Below are 17,231 nucleotides of genomic sequence, written 5' to 3'. Positions count from 1 at the left end.
TCGCAAGCTTGACCAGGTCAGGAATCCAAAAAGTCTGTGAGATTGGCAGGGTGGCTCCTGTTTCACCAATGACCGGGGCCGTCGCAGGCTCCATTTGCATGAGTGGGACCTCCCGACCAATGTACTACGACGCTATTCCCTTTTGCACCACTTTGATTTTATTTTATCTTGAATTTTCATTTTCGCTCGTCGAAGTTGGGGGAGAGGAAAGTTGGAGAGAGGGTGAGGGGACAGGCGTGGGCAGCCAGACCAAACCAGCCGGGGTTGGGCAGGGCAGGGCAGGGTGAGTGCTACCCAACCTGGTTCAAGCTCCGGGAGGCTGGGTGAACATTGGATACCTTGGGAAAGCTCCCAGAGACACGTTCGTGGTTCTGCCCTCTACGGAGTACGGTCGAGTCTTCGCGCGCCGTTGACCGGGGTCTCACGCGGAGGTGCAGCCTGTTGCCTCTCTGGCGCGCACCCCTTGCGAGCCGCAGCAATCGCGACATTCCTCTTGTTGCTGGCTTTTGGATTTGCGTTGTCTGTCTGTATCAGTATGTTTCCTCATGTTGTTCGTCGTCTTCCCTCTCACGCTGAATGGAGGTGGTGGTGACAAGGCGAGAATCGATGGCGCAGGCACCAAGCCAAGAGGTGGCTGGTTCGTTGGAAATGAGGGACACCACGCAGGGCAAAACGGCGGCCAACGGCTTCCCGGGCCTGTCTAGATGCCTAGTGTTGTCTCGAGCACAACGGGTACCGACCTTTCAGCTTTTTAAGCCTTAGTGAGGTTGAGCTACGCTATGGGACGCGCGCGAAAGAAAGCGTGTACTTTGTGCGCCTCCCCCTCGTTACTGTCCTCTTCCTTGGGCCCGTTTTCCCGACTACCTACCTACCCACTCACGTGGACTTTGAAGACGGGAGTGTCACGAGCTCCTTCTTGTCATAATGTACACGTCAGAGCGAGGAGAAAAAGAAAAGAGATTCCACAAGCTAGCCGAAAGAAATCGGCTGAAGGAAGAGCTCATTCTAGGTGATGAGCTCTGTCTGTGGATGTACGGCAACCACACTCGAGTCGAGGTATTCGTAGTGGTGTACTGCTCTGACGGGCCTTTCCCTGGCAAAAGCAAGATGAAGATGAGGTGACGATTGTGGAGATCTGGAGGCGTCCGGGTGGGGTGCACTCATCCTCTATCTCCCTCTCTCTCTTTTGCTCTGCGACACACGTTCTTGGTGGGGGCTGCCATCAGCTTTCCCCAATGACGGGTGGCTGAGCAATTGGGGGGGGGGGGGGGTGGGGGCGGGTGGGGGGGGGGGGGTCTTCATCTCCCCTCTTCCCTTCCTCTCTGCGCGCGGGGGGGCCGGGGCGGGGGGGTGGGGGCGGTGGGGGGTGCCGGGGGGGGGGGGGGGGGGGGGGGGGGGGGGGGGGGGGGGGGGGGCAATGGGGGTCGGTGCTGACCTAGCCGATGCATTCATCACTCTGTTCGTTTGCCAGAATGATTCGGAATCGGCTGCTGTTGGAGGGAACATCTGCGCGAGTTCTGAGTTCACTCTCCCCCATCGATTGCGCATTGATAGGGGGCGGAAATCGGGAATCTGGTGGATGATTGGCAAGAGAGGCAACGTCTGTCATGGCCGGTTGTTCTTGTTTCGACCCGCGCGCCGGCAAGGAGGAGAAGATGGGCAAAAGGCCTGCAGACCACAGTACTCCGTACAATCGTTTGCCATTGTTCCCACCAGGGGGCAAGGGCGGCGAGGGTGACTTGTGCTGCCGCTAGTTGTGGAGAGTCCAAACCAACGTTGAACGACGAGGGTGAAGACAGCCAGAACGCGTCCCCCGTCATCTTCTCTGAGCTGGTTTTGGGGGACGAAACGAACGTATCGATGACCTCGGAGCAGGCTTGTCAGGCGCCTGTTGCAGCGAGTACTGAGTACGGCGCTCCCGCAGTGCTGGGCAAGCAGAGCTCCGGGTTCCTGGTTGTGCCTGGGACGTGGGTGATACATGGGCCAGCGGCAAGGTCTCAAGTGCCAGTGCGAGTGCCATGCCCATATGCCCACCACCTCACTCCATTCTAGATGCCAGCAGCGCATTAGCAGCAGCAGGCATTGGAAGCCGGACCAGGAGGCCAGGAACGGTCAAGCAGCAAACGCGGGGGGAACATGCCAACGACAGCGCGGGAGTGAGTGCTGTGCCAGGGCTCCCACACCAGCCGGGTCTCCGCAGGCATATTTTCCCAGGGCCGTTACAGAGAGTACTTAGTTACCTACTTCTCTTCCCTCGTCTCTCTTTCTCTCACACACAGACTGTCTCCGCCTCATGGGTTCCCACACCGCCTTGCGCCAAACAAGTGCAAGATGTTGCCAGGACCGGGGGTGAGGACAGGGTGAGGAGGGAACCCGGGAATTGAAAGTGGGAAGCCTCTTTTTTGGGGGTCGGTGGCTGGAAAAAAGGTACGACCAGGGGGGCCAAGCAAGCAAAGTTGCAGACGCCATGCTTCTGGAGTCGTGTTTTTCACAGTTGCGGTCTGTCGCCCTAGTGGATGAGAGACTATGGTCCTCTGAGAAAGAGATGAGAGATGAGTGAAAAATCATCACACAAGAGAGAGAGAGAAAGTACTGCGGTACACACGAGAAAAAGAGAGACTTGAGAGAGAGTGGCAGAGAGAGAGAGAGAGAGAGCAAGATTGAGGGCCCGCGGCGGCATCCCGGTAGTATGCTGGTCTGCTGGCTAGCCCCGGATGAGAGATGCCTGATTGGGTAGTTGACCCTGCTCGGCCCTGCAAGCGCGTGCCGCCATTGGCCATTTAATCTACAATGCAAGAGACCCCTGTCACGTTTCTTCCATGCGCTGTCCCATACACCCTATTCAGCACTCGCACGCCCCTGTATCTATTCACACCCCACCTGCACCTTTTTTTTTCCTCTTTTCTTTTTTTTTTTTCCCTTCTTATTCTTTTCCCAGTACGTACCACACCTTCACACACCAACACCAACACCAACACCACACACCCAGAGCAAATCCCGCCTGTCTGCCGTACTGCGCACACGCCCCCTTTCCTTCCTCTCCAACACTACCCAGTACCTACCTACCTGACTGCGTAAGGTCATGTACACCTCGCCTTCACCTTGTCTCTGACTCTCTCTCCTCTCTCCCGGCTCTTTTCCACGCACGTTGGAACTTGGAGACAGAGAGAGAGGAGGCAGTCGCAAAGTAAGGCTCACCATGATACCCTCACGCCCCTACCTTGCCTTTTTTTTTTTCTCTCTCTCACAACGACACCAGCCCCTCTTGTCCCATCTTCACGTCTTCTGCGTCCTTTCCTCATCTTCCTTGCCCTCGTCCATGCCCACCACCACCACCGCCAATCCTCCTTCTCCTCCCAACACCCACGCCCTCCCCGGTCGTTATTATCCCCTGTCCGTCCTCCCACGCGCAGCTTCTGCTCTTGCTCTGGGACCTCTCTGCAAGTCGCAGCAAGAAAAGCATCGAGAAGCTCTCTCTCTCTCTCTCTCTCAGTCTTGCTCTCTCTTGTATGGGACTACTACTTGCGTACGCCCAAACCGAAAAGATTTCACTCATTGGTGCACTTTTATCTCTCTCTCTTCTTTCTCTCTACCTACCTCTCTACCTCCCGCCGCCGACGACGCCGCCGCCGTTACTAGTAAACGACTTTGCCTCTTGTCCTTTCCTGCACAAGTTACCGAGTAGCAAAGACCCGAAGGCGAATTCACACGCGCGCGCACGTACGTTCAAAACCCTGACAATTTTTTATTGCTCTGTTTTGCATTTGCTGTCTATTGCTGCTGCTATTGCCTGCTTTCTTGCTTTATCGTATTCTGCCTCCTGCTTCTTCACCTTACCTCTCACACACTTTCGCACGTCGTTGCTTGGGTGGCGCATATCATTTGTTGAGTATGTTCTGGCGCTGTCTTTCCTTCAACCGCATTCCCTATTACATACACCTACACACATCTCTTCTCTGACGTCGAGATATACACGGATATATCCTCCCGACCCTGGGCCTGGCTAGAGGTGTGTGTACAAGCGCATACTATGGTATGCCCTCGTCGTCTCGCCTCCAATTTGCCCCACGGCTTTGGTAGCGCGCTTACAAGGGCATTGCCGTCGACATCGCCATCTCCGTCGATATCTCGACTTTCGTCGTGCCGTAACCTCGCATCGGGTCCAAGGTCTCGAGGTACCGTGCCATTATATCGCCCCCCCTTGTATTACCTTACATTGCACTTTCTCTCTACCCCGAACAAGAAGCCGCACCGGTGCCGTATCAAGCTCCACCGCGTCTGCGCCCCCCTGACACTCTGCTTTCCTGTATCGTCTGCTTTTGGTCTGGCTCTGGCTATTGCGTTCCCATTTTTGCTTTCACCCCCGGTTGGGCTGCTGCGGGCTGGCTGGCTGATCGTGTGTACGTCTGCCTGTCTGTCTGGTCCTGGATCCTCTATTGTCGCTTCTCTTCACATTGCTGCTGCCTTACAAGTGAGAGCGGGAGCAGCAAGTGCGAGGTGTGAGACGGTAGAGTGAAGAGGATTTCTCTCTCTCTCTCTCTCTCTCTCTCTCTCTCATACTCACTCTGCGCGAGTGAGAGAGAGGAAAAGAAAACAGCTCTCGTACCAAGACGGACGCCTCCTGTCTCGTCCCCTGCCTCTTCCTTTGCTGCCCATCCCATCCTCCCCGATTCCCAGACATATCACTCCCCATCATAATTACCCACTTTGGATCCTACCCTGCTCCAATGTTCAAATAGCTACCCTGTTCCTCTCTTGTACCCTCACTCGCCCAATCCCCTCAGCTGCCCATATTCCTGCTGCACCCTCGCTCCGATCGCCATCTCTCCTCCGTCCTTCATACTCCCTTGTCATCTCATTGCACCATCCATCGTCTCTTTCTGCCTTCTGGCCTTCCGGTCGCGTCTCCAAACCAAGCTTGGGAAGAACCCGCAGTAGGAACCAGGACCGCAGTCTAAGTCGAAGGAGAAGAACCCTCTTGTTACTCTTTCGAGTACTTCATCTACACTCTACACCACTACTCTTTCTTCACCTACTCGTACCGCTTCTCCGTATACCTCTCCCACTCATTCTCCATCCTTCAACTTTTCGTCTCTCTGCCCCAGTCGCGCAAATCTGCCAGAGCCAGGCCATCGCATTCTCGAAACCACTCGGGTTCCGCTTCCGAGTATCCTCGTCGCAGTACCTGCCCATTCTCTCTCTTTACCCGAAGCTCGCTACTTTGCTTGGGTAGTTATTCAGGGGTAAACCAAAAAAATCCGCCCCTCCCATCTTGTTCCCAGATCATCCTTACCCAGCTTGTACACAATTCCACTGGCAGCTCACTCGCACTCTCTGTGGTGTGTATGTTAGTGTATGTGTGTGTGTCTATCCCCTGCCCTCGCTTCTCCGATCTGCCGGCGCCGTAGTACGGCGACCTTGCATCTGGTCTGGAGCCCATCCATCCATCCATCCTGCTGCTTGTCTATTCGTACCTTGCCTGCCTTGCCTTGCTCCTCTTCTTTTCCCCAAAAGAATATCCACATTTTCTTTTATCAGAAAGGGGTCCCGAACTGGGTCTAGCACGCCTCACCCGCCTGACCCTCGTCGACTCCCAGGACTCCCAGGGGCAGCAAGGAACCACTTCTCACCACACGCACCTGCCTGCACCTGGATGCCCCCAGTCCCCTGACAGTGTCAAGGTGCAAAAAATAAAAATACAGACGCGCCGCGCCTTGCCTTGCCTCACTTTGTTTTTTCCTCCTTCTTGCTTGTCACCAGTCAACTTAATACGTCGAAGCGTTTCTTGGACGAGGGACTAATGGGTCTTTTCTCTATGCAGCATCACCCCCACCATCAGCCCCAGGGTCACGCACCTACACAGCAGCAGCAGCAACATCTGCAGCAGCACCAGCAACATCCTCGACCCTCGAGCGTTGTTCATCAACAGCATCATCCCCAGGCCCAGTCGCAGCAGCATCCCTCCTACGCCTCCGCCGGACACCCAATTGCTCCCGCCTACCAGCAGCAGCAGAGCCAGCCCTCCAACGCCCAGCAGCAGCACTCCCAGGACGGCCTTCCCTACTACGCGCATCCGAGTCCCTACAGCACCCCAGGCGCGACAAGCGGATACACATCCGCTGGTGAGTTTTCCTTCTTTCCTTTGCTATCCTTACCTTGCTCTGCGTGTGTGTATGTGTCTGCGCCTGTCACAAGAGAGACGCGCCCAAAAGACGCGCCAGACACTGAGAAAAAGACGCGTCTTTTGCTGCCTTTTCTCTTCTCGCGCGACAACTTACTCTCTCTCGACAGCTTCAAAAGTTCACAACCGTTGACCACTGAATAGCAGACCAATCCGACATGATGGCCGCCGCTCAAATGCCGAGACCACCTTACCCTCCCATGTCCTACCACACACCGCAGTCGAACTCGCCCGCGTCGGTAGCCTCGCCTTCCCAACATGACCAGCACAGAAGCATCTACGGCCAGCCGCCGTCTCAACCTCTCCAGCAGCACATGTACTACCAGACGCCGCAAGCCCACTACCCGTCGATGCAGGCGCAACCCCAACAGTCTCCCTACGCGCAACACCAGGCCCAGACCCACCAGTCCATGTCTTCGCAGCCCAACATGATGATGTCTGCGCAGTCCCAGCAGCAGCAGCAACACATGCCCCAGCACCAGGCGCAACAACACCAGGCCCAGATGACCAACAGCCCCCGCGGCCAGATGAAGACGGAGCCCCAGGTGCCGCTGCAGCTCCAGAAGCCTCAGACGACTCCCATGCAACACCAGCAGCACCCTCAGAACGGCGCTGCTCTCAACACCCCCACAGGATCGACTCCTGGCGGTGTCAACCCCAATGCGGCGCCTGGACCCATTCCGGCCACTACGCCCTTGGTTGTAAGACAAGACCAGAACGGTGTTCAATGGATCGCGTTTGAGTACTCTCGCGACCGTGTCAAGATGGAGTACACCATCCGCTGCGATGTTGAGTCGGTCAACACGGACGAGCTCTCGGCCGAATTCAAGACGGAGAACTGCGTTTACCCCAGAGCCTGTTGCCCCAAGGACCAATACCGAGGCAACCGCCAAGTATACGAGACCGAGTGCAACACGGTCGGATGGGCTCTTGCTCAGCTGAACCCTCCTCTGCGCGGCAAGAGAGGTCTTATCCAGCGCGCCGTGGACAGCTGGCGCAACAGCAACCAAGACCCCCGGCTCCGAAGCCGAAGAGTGCGCCGAATGGCCAAGATGAACACCCGGAAATCGGTTCAGGGCGGCCCTCACCCTGCTCACATGGGCGGCCCCAGTCCGCCAGGGATGGCTCAAGGTGCTGGTGGCATGGGCCCCGCGGGTGCATCAGCCAAGATGCCTGGAATGAACATGGGTCATATGCCGCACACCAACGCTCCGGGTGGAGGGGATGAAGTCGGTATGTTTCACCAGATGTGATTAAAGAAGCCCTCCGCATCTGCAGCGTTTGCGAGCCCAGTCGTTGTTTGTTGTTGATTGTCGTTGCATCGCACATACACACCACTGCCCGGCACAACCCCCAAAGATCGTTGATTATGTGATACCTTTCCCCCCTTTTCATCATCACCAAGTCTTGTCGGCCGTGATCCTAGAGCGGACACGAGCTTCATCACCACCAAACACATACAAATTTTTTACCTCTGTGCCTTTATTACATTATTACTCTGCTAGTTGGTCAGACGTCTCGGGAATGGGTTCGTTGCACTTTTTTGTCATTTTCCTTGCGCTCCTCCTGTTGTATAGCGCCGGGCTTTTTCGGCCGCATCAAAGCAACTTGCCACCACGATACAGCAAAGCTCGCCGCGGGTCGAGAGGGATTTCCTTTTCTCTACGGCACAGATCTGTACATTACCATAGTTGCGCTGCACGCAGTTGCTGCTGTTGCTGTCGTTAGTCACCTGACCCGAGTTTGTCGGGCAACAAGATGCGATGCCTCTTAGAAGAGTCATCGGCAAAAAGTCGCATTGCTTAGCGTTTTTGGCATTCCATCCCCAATCCTTCTGCGTCCCAATAGCATGGCTTTGGATGAAAGAGGGGGGCTTTTGTTCTCGTAAAAGAGAAAATCGTCCTGCCTGTCCCAAAGACCTACTCTTATGCCACTCTTGTACCTCCAGGGGGAAAAAAAGCAACAAACCCATCCCGATCCTCCCTTTGTCGTCTTGAGCGTTTCGCGTTGCCGTTGGCTTGTGTTGTCAGGGTTGTCGATCAAACATGTTTACCCCTCCCACACTCCGCTCGTCTGCATACGTCCTCCCGAAACCAGTTTCCAATCTTTCTTCATTGTAACGTTGACTGACATTTGCTGTCTTGAAATAGGCGATGGCGAATACATGGACGAACACCATCACCACCACCAGGCCCCCGCTGGCCAGGAGGGCGGCGACGTCAGACAGTCGCAGGTCTTTTCCGGAAGCTACGGCGGTCACGGAGGCTACCCGGCATCCAGCTCCGGCTCGATGCCGCACATGGGCAGCAGCTCCCACGCCGGCGCCATTTCTGCCCGTCGCCACAGCCGCAGCGACAACGGCGAGCCCGAGGATTTGTTCCCTAACATCCCCGAGGCCAAGAAGCGTAAGTTCATTCTCGTCGAGGACAATGTCCGCGGTTCGCGTCTGCGTGTTAGAGTCACGCTCGACGGTGTCGATACCAAGGAAATTCCCGACTCCTTCCGCAAGGGCGCTTCCGTCTTCCCGCGGTCGTACTTCCCACGCGAGATGCAGAGCCCCCCGCCGTCTGCCACCGGCACCAAGTTCTTCCAGGAGGATGCCGATGAGGAGGACGATGGTGTTGAAGACACTGAGGGCCGTAGCTCCCGCCGAGGCCGTGGAAACAGCAAGTCCATGGTCAAGGTTCCGATTGGCGAGAACACCGAAGGCGAGGTCGCCATTCCCCGCATGAGGAAGAGTGTCCGAGGCAAGGAGGTCCGACTCAACGACCTCGGATACCGCATGGCCTGGCTGCAGAGCAGAGTCTTTGCGGGACGGACAGTCTTCCTCCAGAGAGCTCGTAAGTTTTCCGTGTTGAGTACGAAACAGAGATCGAGCTGACATGAGTTATAGTGGACTGCTACCGCAACAAGACCCGTACTGCCATTGAATCCATCATGCAGGATGTCAAGACGCTCGTTCCTCACTTTGAGACGCGTGTCGGCAAGCGGAAGTGGAACGAGAGAATGAGAAAGGGAGAGGCTGATGAGTAAACGTCTTTCGATGTTGGACTCGTAAAAAGCATTTACTCATCTACTCGACCTCGCGACTATACGTTTACTATTGTGGGTTTCTCACTACGCACATAACTGCATTCTTTTTTTCGCCATGGACCCCAACATTCAGCATCATCAAAGCGAAAGTCACCATGCCCGCCCGTCAAAACGTTTCCAGTGCCTTTCAACCTCGTTTTCGCGCATTGTTAATACCGACGTCTCACGACCACACACACATCGCACACCGCACACAGCTACACGCAACAAAAAAAGGGTGCCCATTTTGTATCATAACGTGCCCGACACTACGACAAGTTTATAAAAGAGAGGCTAGGACCAGGAAATGACGTAAAAAGTAACACCCTACTTGCAAAAGAGGGTAGATGGATTTCCTAGGTTGACGACTTGACGATGACAAAAAACAAAACTTTTCTTCTTTTCTACGATGGATGACCGATTTTCTTTTACTTTTCCTGAAGGGGTGGGAGGACGCTGTTTTGGTCAGAAAAAGAAGCATCTTGTCACGCAAAAAATTTCCGTTCCTTGACACAGCGAAGAGTATACGGGCTTTGCTACGACGCCTTGGACCCCTACGACAAGACATGAGGAGGCTTTCTACTCTTTTTTTTTTTCCTTCTCATGAGGCATCAGTCCGTTGATTTTTGTCAGTCTGTTGATCATTTCTGAGTATGAAAGGCGGATGGAGTGGAATGGAGTCTGCGACGCTTTTTCGACTGCCTCTCTCCTACTTCTCGGTACATTTTTTTTTTCTCTTTCCAAGGTAGAGGGGGGTTTCGCTTACCGCTTTCTTCCTTTTCCACGGTTCGATTTTTTCCTCGTCTTGTTTGTTCTTTTCCCGATGCTGAGAGGCGTCGGAGAGCGTACTTGCTGGTAAGGATATGCTTGTTTCCCGGCGGGCATTTTTGGGAAGTGCGGATGGCACAAAGTCGGATGATGAGGAATTTTCTTCGTGGATGGTGTGTTTTCATTTGGACTGTTTTTATCTCGGAGGGCAATGGGAATGAAAGGCAATTATAGAATTTTGGTAGTTAAGAATCACTTCTTTCGGTTTACCGTCTCTCTACTGTCTACTGTGAATGATGTTGGTATGAGATGTCAAAGTGACTATCGGGTACTCTCTCATTACCCTACACCTACGCATCCTTAACCCCCTCGTCCTCCTTTTTCAATGCCTCGTCCCTAGGCGGCGCCCTCTCCCCCCTCTGGAAAACAAACAACGCCTCGTCTTTCCCCGCGAAACTCGGCAGCGGAATCTGCACGACCCTCACCCACTCGGGCTGTTCTTTCGCCATGTACTCCGCCATCGTCATCCCCCGGAAGCCGGTATACCCGTTCCCGTTCTGCGTGCCCACGACGGCGATGGTGTCGCCCTCGTAGGCCTCCACCAGCCCGCGCGTGAAACCCCCCTCCGCGCCGCCCGCCACGGAGCCGCCCACGACGGGGTAGACCAGCAGCATCACCATGTCCCTCCCCCCCGCGCGGGACTTGAGGAACGAGACGCCGTCGGAGGGGATGGTGTCGGCGACCCAGTTCGTGCGCCACTCCGATTGGAGGTTGTCGACGGGGTAGACTGTGAGGTTGTAGAGGCGGAGCATGTGCGTCCAGTAGCCGTTGCCGGAGCCGATGTCCGCTATGGGCCGGGGGCCGGCGAGGAGGCGGAGGACGGAGAGGGCTTCGTGGGAGGGCGTGGCGCAGCCGAAGTGGTGCATTAGGATCGGGAGGACGTGGTGGGATCGGAGGGGGAGGTTGGGGAGGGGGCCGAGGTATTGGAGGGAGAGGGCGGACCAGGACCAGAAGTCGAGGGAGGGGTTTGGGGGGAGGGACGCGGTTGGGTTTTTGCACTTGGGGATGGCGGCGAGGTGCGGGAGGGACGGGTGGATGTAGCGGTGCGCGAGGAGGTGGGAGGCGGAGAGGAAGCGGAGGGAGGACTTTTTGGCGTTTGCGAGGTGGGATTTGAGGGCTTGTGGGGTTGAGGTTTTTGGGGAGAAGATTTGGATGTAGGATTGGATGTCTGCTTGGGGTGGGGGGTCGAGCTGGTGATGTTAGTCTTCTGATGTTCTATATGGGGTGGGAGGAGAGGGTTGGTGATGGCTGATGATGAGGGAGAGGGGGGGCTGGTGGTGGAGGCTCATGGAGACTGGTGATAAGGAGAAGGGGGGGGGGGGGGTTGAGAGGGAAAATTGGGGGGTGAGGGTTAAGATGAATGTAAGAAGGAGTGATGGCCGAGCACTACATGATGGGTGGCATAAGGAGGTTGGGGGATAGGGGAGAGACCTGTGGGAAGCGGGATAAGGGGGGGGGGGGGGGGGGGGGTGGCGGGGGGCGGGATGAGAGGCATGGGGGTGGCGGAGAGGAGGGCGAGGTGGGGCGTCGCCTGGTACGGAAAGGGGGGGGGGGGGGATGGGAGTGTGTATACGAGAAGACCGAGCTGATATAAGAGGATTCTGATATCTTGAAGTAGGGAAAGTAAGGAAATATGCAGAGCATAAAAGACAATCGACAACAGAGACCGCTCAAACATACCGGCTTCCCCTCCTCGTCGCGATACCACGCATGCAACCCGTTGACGCCGCCCATGCTGACGACGCGCTGGACCTCGGCGAGGCGGACGGCCGTCATGGCGTGGTAGACGTAGGTGTCGCGCTCGGGGAGGTTGAAGGTGACGACGGCGGCGGCGTAGAGGTCGTTCTTGGCCAGGTGGTCGAGGGCGCGCTGGCGGCGGGTCGGGTCGCTTGCGTATTCTTCGGGGGTGAAGGGCGGGTTGGAGCCGACGCAGTAGGTGAAGGTGCCGTTTGGCTTGGGGGTTTTTGGAGGCATTATTTTTTTTTTTTGGAGAGGGTTTCCTCTTGGGGAGGTGGGTGTGGATGATTGGATTGTGGGTGATGAATGAGGTGAGAGTGCGATGTTTTGTTCTGTGATTGTTGTGAGTGAGGGGTTCAGAGGTGAGGAATGAGAGATTTACAGAGGTTCGGGATTTGAGATTTGTAATACAGTCGAGATCGGTCTGAGGCCTGGGAATTCAAGGGTCTACCGGACGTTGAAGATTAGGATTTTCCGTTGTGACTGGGTCGGAGTGGGAGGACGTTGAATGGTGGCCGGAAGGATTCGAGATTCGGACCCCCTTGTCGTCAGCACTGGTGCCGAGTTTTCGGGGCCGTGGTCTCGGAGCGGACGGCATGACGTCGTTGGTTTTTTGGTTCGGTGAGTGCCTGGGTCCCGCTTTTCTCGGTGTGTATCGGAACGGTGTAATTAGATCAAATCAACGGTGAATGACACAGTACGGGGTTTGGTGTTAGCCGACCCGACGAGCCGACCAAGTTTGGTTTCTTCCATTACGAATTTCTATTTTCCTTAGTCTACATTCTAGAAGAGTAAGACTAATACCCAATGATCAATTTACTAAGAACAGTTGTTGAAATAGAAGTTGCCCATTAACCCCAAGTCAGCAACTGTCCCTTTTGGTCGCCAACTAGAGCCAATCTGTCGGGACGTCGGGGGCCAAATTTGACTGCCGGATTCTCCACGACGAGGAGGCGGAGAAACGCGGAGAAATGCTGTGGCTCCAGCCTGGCACCTAGGCTATGCATACCCTAGGTAGATAGCTTAGTCGAGTACTTCTTCGGCTCAAAGTCTTGATAGACTTGACTCGAGGAGCCAAGCCAGCACTGACAAGACTATTCATCAGAATCGATTTTGCTGGACTTTAGCCTAGTGAATCGAGCCACCAGCAGAGTGTTCCCTCAATGTAGAATTACACAGCATCACAACGCGACTTCTGAATGTTCGGCATGTGGAAATGGGCGACTCGGAACTCGAATGTTAAACAAAGCCAAACACCGTCCCGGCATCGCAACCCGTTCGTCTGGTATCCATGGTCCCCTCGGGAGTTGACCGCACCCAACATCCTGAACCATTCCTCACGAGTCTTGTCAAAACTTCTCTAATTCTCCCCCACACCACCCAACCCCAAATCCCTCCACAATGCTCCCCAAGTGCCAGGGTAGGGCCGATTCTTGCGGAGCGTTTGCGTCTGCGGGGTAGGCCAACCCAGCCCATTGGATCGGACCTGTCATGCCATGTTACTCTGTACCCATCAACGACAAATAAGCTACTGATTTTTTTCTTCTTGACCTTACCGACCACGGGCCTTGGCATTCACAGCTTCAATACCACGGTAAACGACCGCTTCGGACTTCGTCTTTCTCTTGACAAAGTGACGTAGTCCACTACACTAGCCTGGAGGCCATCCCCTGCCACCCCCGGCCGGCACTGGTCTCGTGGCATGACGCCGGGATCATCGTCCTCGAGGGGTCGAGCCATGGTGGACTTCATCTCGCAGCATGGAGAACAAAGCAGAGGTCCAATGTCCGACCTTCTCCCGGTCCCGCAGTCCATGGCTCAAGTACATAAAGGCCGAGAGCTGCCCTGCTCCTTGGTGACCTGACGGGACGACAGCTGCAGCGTATGCTCGTCAAGACATCGTCGGTCACCACAGCTTAGCTCCCGGACGACGACAACATGACCCGACTCAACCTGCTCGCCACCCTCTCCACGGCCTGCGCCACGGTGTCCGCCCTGGTACCGAGACAGGCCGTCCCGGCAAACACCACCACCGGCACCGTCCCCACCGTCGACCTCAAGAACGGCTCCTACTATGGCGTCTACAACGAGCCCCATGACCAGGACCTCTTCCTCGGCATGCCGTACGCCCAACCCCCCGTCGACAACCTCCGCTTCCGCGTCCCGCAACCCCTGAACTCCTCCTGGGACGGCACGCGCAACGCGACGGAGTACTCCCCGCTCTGCTTCGGCTACGGAAGCGACACCTGGGTCCTCGGCAACCACGTATCAGAAGACTGTCTAACCATCAACGTCGTCCGGCCTCACGGCGTCGCCGCGGACGCAAAGCTCCCTGTCGCGGTCTGGATCCACGGAGGCGGCCTCACCAACGGCGGCAGCGCCGACCCGCGCTACAACCTCTCCTTCATCGTCGAGCAGGGAGTCCGCATGGGCTCCCCCTTTGTCGCCGCTAGCATCAACTACCGCCTCCACGCCTGGGGCTTTTTGTGGAGCGACGAGATCAAGGCCGAGGGCGCGGGCAACCTCGGCTTCCGCGACCAGCGCCTGGCGTTGCACTGGGTCCGTGAGAATATTGCCGCGTTCGGGGGCGACCCGACGCACGTTACCTTGTGGAGCGAGAGCGCCGGCTCCCGCAGCGTGGCGTCGCAGATGCTGGCCTACGGGGGGCGGGACGAAGGGCTCTATCGCGCCGCGATCCTGCAGAGCGGCACCGGTCTCGGGACCGACTTTGGCGAGTTGGAGGCGTCTTCGTCTGCGGCCACGTGGCAGGATTACTACGACGCCATCGTCAATAAGACAAACTGCTCCGCAGCGTCCGATACGCTCTCCTGCCTTCGTGGCGTCCCGGCCTGGACCTTGAGCGACGTGCTCAACACCACGACCACGAACCCGGCCTTCACGGGCGTCGTCGACGGCGAGTTCCTCGAGGCGCCGCGTCACGAGCTCGTCAACGAGGGCAAGTTCACGCGCGTGCCGCTGCTGATCGGCGCCAACTCGGACGAGGGCACGCAGTTTGGCGTCAAGGGCGTCAACACCACGGCGCAATGGCAGGCCTACCTCCGCTCCGGCGGGGCGGGTAATCTCACGATCGAGGTGCTCTCGGCGCTGTACCCGGATATCCCGCGCCTCGGCACGCCGGCGACGCTGCAGGGCCGACCGAGCGGTGCGCAGGCGAATTTCGGCGCCATGTGGAAGCGCGTGAATGCGTTTGCGGGCGATCGCGCGCAGCATGGTCCCCGGCGGTTCTTTGCGCGCAACTGGGCTGGACCGAGGGGGAACCAGAGCGTGTACTCGTATAACTTCAACGTGCTCGTCAACGGTATGACGCCCGCGGAGGGGGTGAACCACTTCCAGGAGGTTGCGTTTGTGTTTAACAACACGGACGGGTTGGGGTACGAGACGGCGGTGGCGGTGAATCCGTTCGAGGGGAAGCCCGAGACGTTCAAGGCGCTGGCGGAGATTATGTCGCGGATGTGGGTTGGGTTTATCGCCAAGGGGGATCCGAATGCGAATGCTGGGGCGACGGGCGTGAAGTGGCCGCGGTATGATGTTGAGAACCCTGAGATTATGGGGTTCGATGTCAACGTTACCGACTTGGTTCATGTTCAGCCGGATACGTACCGCGCTGAGGCGGTTGAGTATTTGATTCGGAAGCTTTGGTCGTAAGGTCGTGGGGTTGATGATGTGGAAGCAAAGACGGTCATCTTCAATCAAAATAGATAATACATGATCACACCAAATGCTCACGGTATGGACAACACCCGAGCTTACTGAACGATACTTGAATTCACTATGACCTAACTCACTAAGCGTACTTAAGGCCGAATAGACTGCGCCAGCTGGAAAGCTGGTAAACAAACCTCCGGGTACACCATAAGTTTCCTCATTAACCTAGGCTTCATTACACCTGAGGAACAAACAAACGAACACCCATATTTGGCACTCCAACAGAACCGCGCTTAAGCTCTGACCTTGCGGAAGGTCGTCGGGTACGGCTTCAGGATGTAAGTCGGGGCGTAGGTCGGGTCCGCGGTCACGGTGATCGTGGTGGTGCGCGTAACAGCGCCATCGGGTGCGTTGGTGGAAGTGGAGGAGGATGAGGAGGATGAGGAAGAAGTGCTGGTGGAAGAAGAGGAGCTCGAGCTGGTGGTGGCAGTCGGCGTCACGGTGACAGTAACGGTGCCGGTGCTGGACGAGGTGGCAGACGAGGTGGTCGATGAAGTGGTGGAAGAAGTAGGAGTCGCCGTGCTGGAAGCGGTTCTGCTGTGTCTGCCCTTGCACCTCAAGCGACGGGTGCGAGGGGGCGGCATGGCGTAGTACTCATCATCCTTCTCCTCCGTCTCCTCCTCTTCGTCCGCAGAAGGCTCGGCAGTGCTAGTCGGCACGTACAGCTGCCTGGGCTCAAGAGTCTTGCTGGCCCACGGCTTGACCAGGCGTCCAAGCTCATGAGGACATTCTCCGTGCGTGCAGAGGGAAGAATCGGCGTACTTGTCCGCGGAGGGCTCGGCAGAGTCAGTCTCCACAGCCGGCTGCCTGGGCTCGAGGGTCTTCGCGGCCCGTGGCTTCACCAGACGCGCAAACTTATGAGGGCAGTCTTCGTGTGTACAGAGGTAGGAATCGACGTCTTCGCCGGTAGAGGGCTCGGCGGCGGCAGTCTCTACGACCAGCTGTCTGGGCTCGAGGGTCTTGGTTGCCTCCATACTCGCGATTTTGGCCTTGCGCGAGCGCCTCTTGGGACAGTCTCTGTAGGAGTCGGCGTCATCCTCGTCAGCGGAGGGCTCGGCGTCGTCCGTCTCCTGTTGCTGTCTGGGCTCGAGGGTGCGGGTGACCTCCATCTCCTTGGGGCACTTGTTATGCGTGCAGAGGGAGGAGGACTCGGCATTCTCATCCGCCTCACCGCTTCGCTGCTCGCGCGCCTGAAGGGGGGCAGTAGGCTGAGGAGCATCTCTCTTGAGAGCAGCGGTCTTGGGTGCCTTTGGCTTGATGATCTCGTGGTGTGTCTCGATGATGATTGGTAGAGAAGGGGGGCGTTTCGCCGGGTTAGTCTTCTCGCTTACTACTGCGGTCGTGGTCTTGTTCCCCTTTCCTTTCCTCTTCTTCTCCATGTTGATGATCTCGAGGATTAACATAGGGGGGAGATTCGAGAGGGAGGAGTCCTCGGCCACGGCTGTGGTTGTCGGACGCGGACCCCGAATGGTATCAGCGTTGATGAGGGAGGGGCCGACGGAGACCAGCAGGATGCCGGCCAGGAAGGTGATGCTTTTCATCTTGAGAGTTTGTTGTAAAATATGGTCTACAAGATTGATGAAATCACAGATGTGAGAAGTTGACAGAAGAAGCAAGGGAAGAGGGAAAAGTCTGGCAAAAGATGAGTTTATATACATTGGTGGGAAGAAGCAGGTTCAAGCTTTGG

The 17,231-nt window shown here is 56.6% G+C and overlaps 9 protein-coding genes across 9 annotated transcripts; 5 read left to right on the top strand and 4 right to left on the bottom strand.

Moving 5' to 3' along the window:
- Window positions 1-290: 290 nt before the first annotated feature.
- On the bottom strand, window positions 291-488 carry CCOS01_01316 (uncharacterized protein; the record flags this gene model as incomplete). The annotated part of the gene is made up of 1 exon (XM_060449512.1): window positions 291-488. One exon carries the CDS (start codon window positions 486-488, stop codon window positions 291-293), a length of 198 nt encoding a protein of 65 aa, XP_060320950.1.
- Window positions 489-1,523: 1,035 nt separating this feature from the next.
- CCOS01_01315 (uncharacterized protein) lies at window positions 1,524-1,820 on the bottom strand (the record flags this gene model as incomplete). Its single annotated transcript, XM_060449511.1, has 1 exon — window positions 1,524-1,820. One exon carries the CDS (start codon window positions 1,818-1,820, stop codon window positions 1,524-1,526), a length of 297 nt encoding a protein of 98 aa, XP_060320949.1.
- Window positions 1,608-2,236, top strand: CCOS01_01314 (uncharacterized protein; the record flags this gene model as incomplete). Its single annotated transcript, XM_060449510.1, has 3 exons — window positions 1,608-1,687; window positions 1,755-1,967; window positions 2,053-2,236. The coding sequence occupies 3 exons, from the start codon at window positions 1,608-1,610 to the stop codon at window positions 2,234-2,236; spliced, it is 477 nt and encodes a 158-aa protein (XP_060320948.1).
- Window positions 2,237-3,319: 1,083 nt separating this feature from the next.
- On the top strand, window positions 3,320-3,685 carry CCOS01_01313 (uncharacterized protein; the record flags this gene model as incomplete). Its single annotated transcript, XM_060449509.1, has 1 exon — window positions 3,320-3,685. The coding sequence occupies one exon, from the start codon at window positions 3,320-3,322 to the stop codon at window positions 3,683-3,685; it is 366 nt and encodes a 121-aa protein (XP_060320947.1).
- Window positions 3,686-5,800: 2,115 nt separating this feature from the next.
- On the top strand, window positions 5,801-7,434 carry CCOS01_01312 (ribosomal protein L24E; the record flags this gene model as incomplete). The annotated part of the gene is made up of 2 exons (XM_060449508.1): window positions 5,801-6,122; window positions 6,326-7,434. 2 exons carry the CDS (start codon window positions 5,801-5,803, stop codon window positions 7,432-7,434), a joined length of 1,431 nt encoding a protein of 476 aa, XP_060320946.1.
- A 674-nt stretch (window positions 7,435-8,108) lies between these two features.
- On the top strand, window positions 8,109-9,214 carry CCOS01_01311 (uncharacterized protein; the record flags this gene model as incomplete). The annotated part of the gene is made up of 2 exons (XM_060449507.1): window positions 8,109-9,021; window positions 9,075-9,214. 2 exons carry the CDS (start codon window positions 8,109-8,111, stop codon window positions 9,212-9,214), a joined length of 1,053 nt encoding a protein of 350 aa, XP_060320945.1.
- Window positions 9,215-10,371: 1,157 nt separating this feature from the next.
- CCOS01_01310 (uncharacterized protein) lies at window positions 10,372-12,416 on the bottom strand (the record flags this gene model as incomplete). The annotated part of the gene is made up of 3 exons (XM_060449506.1): window positions 10,372-11,271; window positions 11,762-12,150; window positions 12,275-12,416. The coding sequence occupies 3 exons, from the start codon at window positions 12,414-12,416 to the stop codon at window positions 10,372-10,374; spliced, it is 1,431 nt and encodes a 476-aa protein (XP_060320944.1).
- A 1,340-nt stretch (window positions 12,417-13,756) lies between these two features.
- CCOS01_01309 (carboxylesterase) lies at window positions 13,757-15,484 on the top strand (the record flags this gene model as incomplete). The annotated part of the gene is made up of 1 exon (XM_060449505.1): window positions 13,757-15,484. The coding sequence occupies one exon, from the start codon at window positions 13,757-13,759 to the stop codon at window positions 15,482-15,484; it is 1,728 nt and encodes a 575-aa protein (XP_060320943.1).
- A 293-nt stretch (window positions 15,485-15,777) lies between these two features.
- CCOS01_01308 (uncharacterized protein) lies at window positions 15,778-17,085 on the bottom strand (the record flags this gene model as incomplete). Its single annotated transcript, XM_060449504.1, has 1 exon — window positions 15,778-17,085. The coding sequence occupies one exon, from the start codon at window positions 17,083-17,085 to the stop codon at window positions 15,778-15,780; it is 1,308 nt and encodes a 435-aa protein (XP_060320942.1).
- Between the last annotated feature and the right edge of the window lie 146 nt (window positions 17,086-17,231).

Source organism: Colletotrichum costaricense (genome assembly GCF_030867565.1).
Source record: "Colletotrichum costaricense strain IMI 309622 chromosome Unknown Scaffold_1.1, whole genome shotgun sequence".
Taxonomy (NCBI): Eukaryota; Fungi; Ascomycota; class Sordariomycetes; order Glomerellales; family Glomerellaceae; genus Colletotrichum; species Colletotrichum costaricense.
The sequence above is the reverse complement of the archived record's forward strand: the minus strand, read 5'-3'. Positions and strand labels throughout refer to the sequence as shown.